The sequence below is a fragment of the Neomonachus schauinslandi genome, chromosome 5 (assembly GCF_002201575.2).
Source record: "Neomonachus schauinslandi chromosome 5, ASM220157v2, whole genome shotgun sequence".
Classification (NCBI taxonomy): domain Eukaryota; kingdom Metazoa; phylum Chordata; class Mammalia; order Carnivora; family Phocidae; genus Neomonachus; species Neomonachus schauinslandi.
In genome coordinates, this window is record NC_058407.1 from 14916385 (window position 1) to 14926813 (window position 10429).

General features: G+C 43.2%; 1 protein-coding gene across 1 annotated transcript in view; it reads left to right on the top strand.

The window, feature by feature from the left end:
* Positions 1-9022, top strand: part of PRDM4 (PR/SET domain 4) — a 27582-nt gene extending 18560 nt beyond the window's left edge. The window contains exons 11-12 of the mRNA XM_021687608.1: positions 961-1129; positions 7301-9022. Of these exons, the coding sequence (XP_021543283.1) occupies positions 961-1129; positions 7301-7613 (482 nt within the window). The 3' untranslated portion in view covers positions 7614-9022. The remainder of the gene's footprint in view (positions 1-960; positions 1130-7300) is intronic.
* The last annotated feature ends 1407 nt before the right edge of the window (positions 9023-10429 follow it).

The following is a 10429-nucleotide window of genomic DNA, read 5'->3' on the forward strand; positions in this document are numbered from 1 at the left end:
AGAGGGAACACAAGCAGGGGGAGTGGGAGAGGGAGAAGCAGGCTTCCGGTGGAGCAGGGAGCCTGATGCGGGGCTCGATCCCAGGACCCTGGGATCATGACCTGAGCCGAAGGCAGACGCTTAACCGACTGAGCCACCCAGGCGCCCTAAATAAATAAAATCTTAAAAAAAAAAAAAAAGACTGAGTGGTCACGATGGAGACTATATGGCCCACAAAACTCCAGATACAGACTAGACTTTACAGAAGGTTGGCCAATCCCTGACTTAGAGTAATCTTATTTCTGCATTCTTAGAACGATTCTATTTCACTCCTGGTTTATGAGGTCATATGTTTAAAAAAGAAAACTATAAATTTAGGTTGTAAAAGTATGTTTGTCTATATACAGATGCATATCCATATTCATGAGGTGGTTTTTTTTTTTTTTAAGATTTTATTTATTTATTTGACAGGGACACAGGGAGAGAGGGAACACAAGCAGGGGGAGTGGGAGAGGGAGAAGCAGGCTTCCCGAGGAGCAGGGAGCCCGATGGAGGGCTTGATCCCAGGACTCTGGAATCATGACCTGAGCTGAAGACAGATGCTTAATGACTGAGCCACCCAGGCTCCCCAATTCATGAGGTCTTTTAAACATAATGGGGTTAGGTTGGTTGCTAGGATTATAAGTAATTTCTTTTCAGATTTCATCATGTGTCAGCTACAAACAGTAAAAAAATATGTATAGACATTTAGGTAAGTGGTCCTGGAAGGAGGTCAGATTTATTAGCTTCACTGGCCTTTGTTGCAGATTATAAATTCATTTTCTCTGACTGGTTCTAGGTAAATAGCCCTAGAAGCTGATGTTCCAGTTATCAGTTCTGTTTCATTCCTGCCTCTGCCACATACCCATACCTGTGTCTATTCATCTCGAGAATGCTAGTGATTATTTTATTCACAGTGTGGCAATTTGGGTTAATGTGCAGGTCAGAAGAACTACAGATGTACTTTGTGTGACAAGTCTTTCACCCAGAAGGCTCACCTAGAGTCGCACATGGTTATCCACACGGGCGAGAAGAATCTCAAGTGTGATTACTGTGACAAGTTGTTTATGCGGAGGCAGGACCTCAAGCAGCACGTGCTCATCCACACACAGTAAGTTACCCCACACCCCACATGCTCTTTAGGTGGTGAACTTGAGTGCTTTCAAGTGCTGACTCATTGTCTTCTACCTTGGTAGCTGCTTCTGTGTTCACCTCACCAAGCAAAGGTTGGAAATCTAAGTTTTGGTTTTATCCTGGAAGATTTCACTTAGTTTGTTTCATTTTTCTTTTTAAGATTTTATTTATTCATTTAAGATACAGAGATAGAGAGCATGAGCAGGGGGAGAGGCAGAGGGAGAGGGAGAAGCAGGCTCCCCGCTGAGCCAGGAGCCCAATATGGGGCTCGATCCCAGGACCCTGGGATCATGACCTGAGCTGAAGGCAGACGCTTAACCACCTGAGCCATCCAGGTGCCCCTGCTTCATCTTTCTTATTTTTCACTTCTCTCTGTATTTACTTTTTTTCAACCCCTAATCTCATTTAATTTAACAAATATTTTTTAAGTACCTCCTCGATGCCCACCATTATGCCAAGTGGTGAAAATACAGAGGTGAAAGACATAGACCTTATCTTTAAAGAGCTCAGAGTCCAATAAGAGAGGCAGAACAGTAAAGCACTATCATACCACATTGCGGTTAGAGTAAACATTGGATCCTGAGAGGCTGTGGAAAGGGGTCACAGACCCGGCCAGGGTGTCCTGGAAAAGCTTCCTGGTAGTCTGAGCTAAGTATTAAAGAAGATGAATTAGAATTATTCAGGGAGGCAAAGAAGGGTAAAGGGGTGGGAATAGTACTCTAGACATATTTAGAAACACAGATACAAGGACTGTGGAACACAAGTGGTTCTTTACAGTTAGAGCATAGTGTGCATGTGAGAATGATGGAGAGAGAGGCGGCAATGAAGTCATGAACCTTTTATCCAACTAGGAAAATTAAATTTCTTTCTGGAAATAATGGGAAGCCACTGAAGGATTTTACGTCCCCATGTAGCAGGCACTATGCTGGGTGTGTGTTTTAATTACAGTAAAAAAAAACACGTAACGTAAAAGTTATCGTCTTAACCGTTTTTAAATTTTATTTTATTTTTTTTAGAGTGGGGAGGTAGACGGGGAAGGGGCAAAGAGAGACTCTCAAGCAGGCCCCCCTGCCCAGTGCAGAGCCCAACACAGGGCTCGATCTCATAACCCTAAAATCATGACCTGAGATGAAATCAAGAGTCGGATGCTTAAACTGACGGAGCCACCCAGGAGCCTCACCATCTTAACCATTTTTTAAGTATACTGTTCAGTAATGTTAAGTGTATTCACACTCTTCTATAAATGTTGAAGGACTTTAAGGAAAAGGATGTCATGGTGAGATGTCCATTTTGTAAAGATTACTCTGGCAGTAGCACAGGATGATTGAAGGAGAAGATCAAATATTGCTCGACCCATTAAGAATTTATTGCATGAATCCAAGTGTAATTAAATGTCTGGGTTGTGTTAGTTAACGGTAGTGGTAAAGAGAAAAGAATAGATTCTGTGGGGGCGCCTGGGTGGCTCAGCCATTAAGCGTCTGCCTTCGGCTCAGGTCATGATCCCAGGGCCCCGCATTGGGCTCCCTGCTCCACGGGAAGCCTGCTTCTCCCTCTCCCACTGTCCCTTCTTGTGTTCTCTGTCTCACTATCTCTGTCAGATAAATAAATAAAATCTTAAAAAAAAAAAAGAATAGATTTTGTGGCCCTGAGCTTTTAGTAAATGTTAGAAGAGGGAGAAAACATTAGCTTATGTTATGGAGGTACCGTTTAGGAAGTCATGTTCAATGGAAACTTGATATTCTTTTTTTTTTAAGATTTTTAAAAATATTTATTTGAGACAGAGGGGGCACAAGCAGGGGAAGTGGCAGAGGGAGAGGGAGAAGCAGGTTCCCCATTGAGCAGAGATCCTGACGTGGGGCTCGATCCCAGGACCCTGAGATCATGACTTGAGCCGAAAGATGTGTAACCGACTGAGCCACCCAGGTGCCCCGAGACTTGATATTCTTATTGTAAGGTTTAGTTAGGTACTTTGCTTTTGTATTAGCTCTTTTGTCTGATTCCTAATCAAGTGCAACCTGAGGGGTATCTGGGTGGCTCAGTTGGTTGAGGGTCAGACTCTGGGTTTCGACTCAGATGATGATCTCATGGGTCGTGGGATTGAGCCTCATGTGCAGCTCCGCTCTCAGTGGGGAGTCTGCTTCTCTGCTTCTCATTCTCCCTCAGCCCCTCCCCCTGCTCACGTATGCCCTCCCCCCACGTCAAATAAGTAAGTAAATAAATCTTTTTGAAAATGCAACCTGAAACACTAAAACATCCAAGAAGTTTGGATCTACATTTGTAATTCTCAGAATGACTTTTTAAAAAACAAAGTCTTCATGAAGTAGTTTCATTATTAGTGTGAAATTTTAGAAATTAGACATGCGAATTATCAAATACTATATAGAATTATACATCATTAGAGCTGAAAGAGATTTCTCAGATCATTTAGTCCAGCTGCTTATGCTAGTCAGCTTGAGCTGCCGTAACAAAATACCTTCTAGAGACTGGAAATCCAAAGTCAGGGTGCTAGAATGGTTGGGTTCTCCTGAGAACCTTCTTCCTGGCTTGTAGATAGCTACCTTCCTGCTGTGTCCCCACATGGGGTGGGGGAGAGCAGATGAGCTCTGGTCTGTCTGCCTTTTCTTCTGACACTTATCCCATTGTGGGGGGTCCAATCTTCATGACCTCATCTAAATCTAATTACCTCCCATAGGTTCCATCTCCAAATACCATAACCTTGTGGTTTAGGTCTACAACATATGAATTTATTGGAGGATAGGGCACACAAGCATTCAACCTATAGCACTGCTCATAATAATCACTAGGAAAATGTGAAAAACAGTTGGTGCCAGGGTCCTACCTCCAGGGATTCTAATTTAGCTGGTAAGGGGTAGAGCCCTGGCCTTGGTAATTTTTAAAGGCTCGCCAAGTGACTCTGATGTCCAGCCAGTGTTGAGAGCTACTGAGTTCATCCAAATGAAAGGCTTGTTTCCACAGTGTCTCTGGCAAGTGATACTATGGTTTGTTCTAGAAAACCACACAACTGATTTATTTAGTTTTCAGGAAAAGTTTTGCTTGAATCAGCTTATGTCAGCCTCTCTCCATTCATTCTATACACCTGCCTCTGGAATGATACATGTACGTTTAATATATCTTTAAACTCCTTTGTACTTATGATTGCTGTCATGTTCCCTTTAAGCCTTCTTTTCATCAGGCTTAATGTCCCTAATTTCTGCAGCTTTCCCTCTTATCACCTGGTTTCAGATTTGTTACCCAGAAGTGAAGACAGTGTTCCGGATATGAACTGTTCTGTGCTTATTATTATTTTTTTTTTTTTTAAAGATTTTATTTATTTGTCAGAGAGAGACACAGTGAGAGAGGGAACACAAGCAGGGGAAGTGGAGAGGGAGAAGCAGGCTTCCCGCCGAGCAGGGAGCCCGATGCGGGGCTCGATCCCAGGACCCTGGGATCATGACCTGAGCCGAAGGCAGACGCTTAACCGACTGAGCCACCCAGGCGCCCCATGTTCTGTGCTTATTATTATTACTAAATGGAGTTATTTTCTTCCTTGACCTTGACTTTCTCTGCATTTGCTTTTTCTGTAGCCATTTCACAGCATAATGCAATATAAATTATTTTGAGGTTAGTGGTATAACTATTTGTCTCCACTGGGTTTGAGACTTGGCTTAATCAGGTATTCACCAATGAAAACAATTCTTTTAAGTGAGGATCTGGACTCTTTGTCACAATGATGAAACATAATAACCCTCTTTGCCAAACTTCCATGGGATAAAAAGTTTTTAGACCATCCAAGCTTTAACCTAATTTGTAAGTCATTCGTAATTAAGCACTACTCAAAATGTTTTTTTAAAGATTTATTTATTTATTTTAGAGAAGCAGAGAGAGAGTGTGTGTGTGCACAGGCATGGTGGGGAGGGACAGAGGGGTAGAGGAGAGAGAGAAGAGAGAGAATCTCAAGCAGACTCCCCGCTGAACATGGAGCCTGATGCAGGGCTTGATCCCATGACCATGAGATCATGACCTGAGCCAAAATCAAGAGTCGGATGCTTAACCAACTGAGCCACCCAGGTGCCCTCACTCAAAATATTTTTGAATGAGACACTAAATTTCCTGTGGAGATCATTGGTAAAATTTTTAGATGTTTGTATTTTTTACCTTTAGACATTTCAAAATGGATGTAGTAGTATTGGAATTCGTTTTGTTTATCTGCTTAGAAAAAAACCTAGCTACAGTCCTAAAGCCAAATGCAGGAGGAGTTTCTGTCCCATAGTTTGAGGAGAGTGTGAGGCATGTGGCAGAGACTGACTTTGCACCCTCCTCAGAAAGAGCAACTTGAGAGCAGGAGCAGGGACGCTTACCACCTAGGTCATCTCCTTAGTCCCATGCCTTTTTAGATACCATTTTTATGATTTATATCTCCAGCCTTATATATCTAACCATTCACTCAACATCTCTCAGTTCTGGATGTCCACTAAGGTAACTCAAACCTGGTATATCCAAAACTCAGCTCCTTTTTTTTTTTTTTTTTAAAGATTTTATTTATTTATTTGACAGCAAGAGAGGGAACACAAGCAGGGGCAGAGGGAGAGGGAGAAGCAGGCTTCCTGCGGAGAAGGGAGCCCGATGGTGGTGCTCGATCCCAGGACCCTGGGACCATGACCTGAGCCGAAGGCAGACACTTAACCCAGGCACCCCCAAAACTGAGCTCTTACTATTACCCCCCACAAACTTGATTTTCCCCCAGTGTTCACCAGCTCAGTCTTCCATTCTTCATTCAGCTTTATCTAGTCCAGACCGCCAGCATCTTTTGTTTGGATCATCTCAGTAGTCTTCCAGCCAGCCTCTCTGCTCCTGTTCTACCCAGACATGCATATACAGGCACTGTATTCTGTCGTAGTAACTGGAGTGATCCATTTAAGACATAAGTCAGACTGTGTTTGTCTCTGCTCATAATTCCCCCATGGCTTCCCATCATACTTGGGTGAGAAGGTTTTTACCATAGTGTGGAAGTCCCTTCATGATATGGTAGTGGTATGTGGCTGCTTCTCCCACTTCGTCTTTATTATTTTTCCCCTCATGTTCTGCTTTAGCCACATTGCTGCCCCCCGGCCCCCATGAGACTCCAGCATACTAAACACACTCCCGTCTCAGGACCTTTGCCCTGAACTGCCTGTGCCTAGACATCCTCCACCCTAGACATCTTCCTGTCTTCCTCCCTCACTGCATTCAGGTTTTTGCTCAAAAATGTTGTCATCTCAGAATGGCCTTCCTTGACTATCTTACCTAAAATAGAACTCTATCACTCTTACCTGGCTTCCTTTTTTTTTTCATAGTACTTTTTACTATTTGATATGATGTTACATATTTTTTGTTTATGATGTAACTCCTCTGTTAGAACATAAGCTCCGTGAAGGCAGGGGCTTAGTTTTCCACACCCTGTAGCTCCACAGGTTCCCTCAGTGCCCTCTTCTGCTGGGAGGAGGTGGTAGAAATGCTAAGGAGGCCAGACTTCAGAACTTCTCACTGTATCCTACCACTTCTTCAAAGATTTTAATCTCCTTTTATTTGTTTTGCATATTGAGCCTTTAAGACGTAGGGTTCAGCTGCTCAAAAAAAGAGTTAAAAAAAAATTCCTGGTCTACATGATTTTTTAGGTTTTTTTTCCAGCTCTTAAAATGTCTAAGCCAGGGTTACTCAAACCCTAACACATGACATTTTGAACTGGGTAATTTTTTGTTATATGGGATACCATTAATACCATAGTGAGATCTCATTATGTATTGGCCAGGTGGCACGAATGTTCAAATTTGAATCTTCCAGTTGTTGAGAATGTGGGGCAACAGGAGCTCCCAAGTGGCTGTTGATGGGCATGTATATTAATACTACCACATTGGAGGGGCACCTGGCTGGCTCAGTTGGTAGAGCATGCAACTCTTGATTTCAGCTCAGGTCTTGATCTCAAGGGTCGTGAGTTCAAGCCCTGGCGTTGGGCTCCATGCTGGGCATGGAGCCTACTTTAAAAAAAAAAAGTCTGATTCTAGATGGGTAGAGCTCCTCTGACAAAGACCTGAGGTTGTGAAGAATAAGTGTGTGCCTCAGTTGTCATTTGTAACCCCAAATCAAATGTTTTTTCTTGTGTTCCTCTCAGAGAACGCCAGATCAAGTGTCCCAAGTGTGATAAGCTGTTCTTGAGAACAAATCACTTGAAGAAACATCTCAATTCTCATGAAGGAAAACGGGATTATGTCTGTGAAAAATGTACAAAGGCTTATCTTACCAAATACCATCTCACCCGCCACCTGAAAACCTGCAAAGGTCCCACCTCCAGCTCATCAGCACAAGAGGAGGAAGAAGATGACGACTCAGAGGAGGAAGAACTAGCAGACTCTGTGGGGACAGAAGACTGTCGGATTAACAGTGCTGTGTATTCAGCAGATGAGTCTCTCTCGGCACATAAATAAAAGCCAACTATTTTGGATGGAAAACGCAAAAGGGAAAAACATATACAACCAGTTATCCGCTACAGTGGTTTTTATATAAAATGGTTTCTGATTTTCTTCCAGCCAACAGTCAAAGACTGAATGGGAATGGATAAAGCACTTATAGAAGAGTATCCTAATGAGAACACTTTAGAACAGATTGGGAAAAGAGAGCAGGTAAACTATTTTTAAGTGGTGTATGGGGAGGAAAGTGTCAGCTTTTGAAGCCCGCTCCTTATTTACATGATAAACTAGGTGATGCATTTATACCTGAGTCAAAGCTGTCTTCCACCCAGACAAATCAGATTTATTTTAAATTCTTCCATTGTTCCATTTTCCTCCTGGCCCTATGATGTGGTAGCATGCTAAACTTGGTCCCTGCCTCACAGTCATCCCGATTGCTGATTGTGGTTCTGGTGTTGTGTTTTATGTAGACTGTTGTGACTTAAGTCATCCCAGAATGGATTGGAACACAGCAGTGTAAGCTTGTTGCTTTGACTTCAGCTGACAGGTTTAAAGCACCACCTACCTTAATCTCTCTTGGCTACTTGGGAGTTTAGGGTAGATCTTGCTTCCCAAAATTTCAGCAGAAGCCTAGAGGGCAGATAAAAAAGGACCAGCCAGGCAACAGGCAATGTTGGAGAAAAGAAGAGGAGAGACATCTGGGCCACTGTCCAAAAAAACTAGCTTTGATGGAAGCCAGGTTGAGACACCTGTTACTGTTCCTTAGAGATCTGTGTAGGTTTAGACATGTCTCTCTCTGTCTCCAGTAAAGCCTCTAGCCTCTAGACAAAGGGGAGCTGGAGGTGTAGTGAGTCAAATAATGCCCGCTGGATTATCTCCTGACAGCAAACACATGAGGACTCAGCTGGCAGAGTGGTACCTCGGACCGTGGCAGGAAGGAGGGAATGATCCTTTATATCTGGCTTATCCTGCGAAAAAGAACAAGACACCATTAAAATGGTGCCAACTCGGAATGACAAATGATTTCAAACACATTGGTGCATTTGCAAGGTTAGACCTTCTCAGTTGTCTCTGGTGAAGGATCTCATCAGTTCAGCATGGTGGGTGTCGTGGATTTCAAAGGTATAGAAGGCTTGATGGTCACCACGTGGTTGTGTTTTCAGGGTCCCAGCTTAGTTCATTCATCCATCCATCTGGTCTTTCACCTGATCTCACATGTATATCCTGCTTTCAGCAAGAAGCAGACACATCCTGGAGATGAAGGTTGATGGAACATGCTCCTGCTCTAAGGTGCAGCCTCTGGGCTGGAGTAGAGCGGACTCTGGTGGGAGGGTTTTGCTGCTAATGTATTTATGGAATGAATGTATTTCATTCAAATCTGTATTCCTCTAGGAAGGATTAAAATAAAAACCTTTTTTAAAATACAGGCTTCCCCTCGTAATCTCATTTTGTGGAAGAAGAATGAGTCATTTAGGGAAAGATTAGGTATAGCTTGGTTTTGTTTTCTGTGGTTAGAAGTGGAGAAAGTATTTTCTAAGTAGCATAACTTTGGGATAATATGGTAATGTATTTCTGCATAGCACTGGTTAAATGAACTATGCTTCCTGTGTTTCCCATTCTCATCTCCAGCCCTCGTCCTCCCTAAGGGAGTGCCTTTACTCTGCTGCCTTCTTGGAGAACTTCAGTAGGTGTACAGTTGAGGGATTGGGTGAGGTGGTGGTGGTTAGAGCTGGCTGCTGATACTGGGTCATGAAGCCTCTGTTAGACGGCGCTGGTGGGACTGGGGCAGCTCCAAACAGCCTTTTGCCAGAGGCATCCTGGTGGCAGGCCACCTCTGTTCCAGGACTGGTGGTGCTGAACTACCAGCTCCCTCTCTCCGTCCATCTCACTAGCTCATGCTGGGTTAAATGCCTTCATTTCCCAGCTCCAGTTGAGATGCCATCCACGATTGTTAGCCTGGTAGGAAAATAGGAAGCCTAGGAAACAGTTTGAGAATGTACCTGTTGCTTATTTACAACTGTCTCTTCCATGTTTGACTTCTTAGACTTAAATGGCACATCTTAAGTCATTCCCAGGAAATGAATCAGCTGGTAACTGCCCTTTTGCCAAGAGTTTACTCAGCCGTCTGTACCTATTGCAGGTGGCCTCATCTACTGCTGCTGTGGGATCAGTCTGTTGGGTAAAGAGTCACACTGAGAGGCAGGACATGAGTTGTGGAGCCCTGCTGAATGTCTGCAATCTGGGCTTCATTGCATGATGGTTTGTATCCTTAGCCAAGTTTTGTGTACTCTTTATACCTCTGTTAACTATAAAAAGAGAATAATAAGAGTTCGCATTTATAATACTGTTTGATGTTAGTTAATACATGTAAAGGGCTACCACAGTGCCCCACATACAGTAAACAGTATTAGCTAATCATCTTCAGTTTTAAATTAGCCCAGCAGAGATTTCTAGCCTTAAGAAGTCTGTAGGTGACCCAAGAAGCCCCAGGTTTTACTAATACAAGTAAAAGACTCATTATTTGAGTTTTCAGGGCCAAGCCTAGAAGCTAGTTTGCAGTTTTCTTGTAGTTTAGTATATGATGCTTGGTGTTTCCTTCCTTAAAAGGTGAGTTGTTCATAACCTTGTGTGTGCTGAGCTGAGGTCCTCAGCACATCAAAGGGTAAAGAGGTAATAGGAGTTAGAGTCTCCTTCAGCCTTTTCAGCACGTTGGCCTATATACACACTTCCTAGTAAACACTCCTTCAACTGTCTTGAGGAACATAAGCAAGCCAGAAGCTGTCAGCCTGTCATCAGGTGTGTGAACTTGCAGCATCTGATCACCAGAGCTGCAT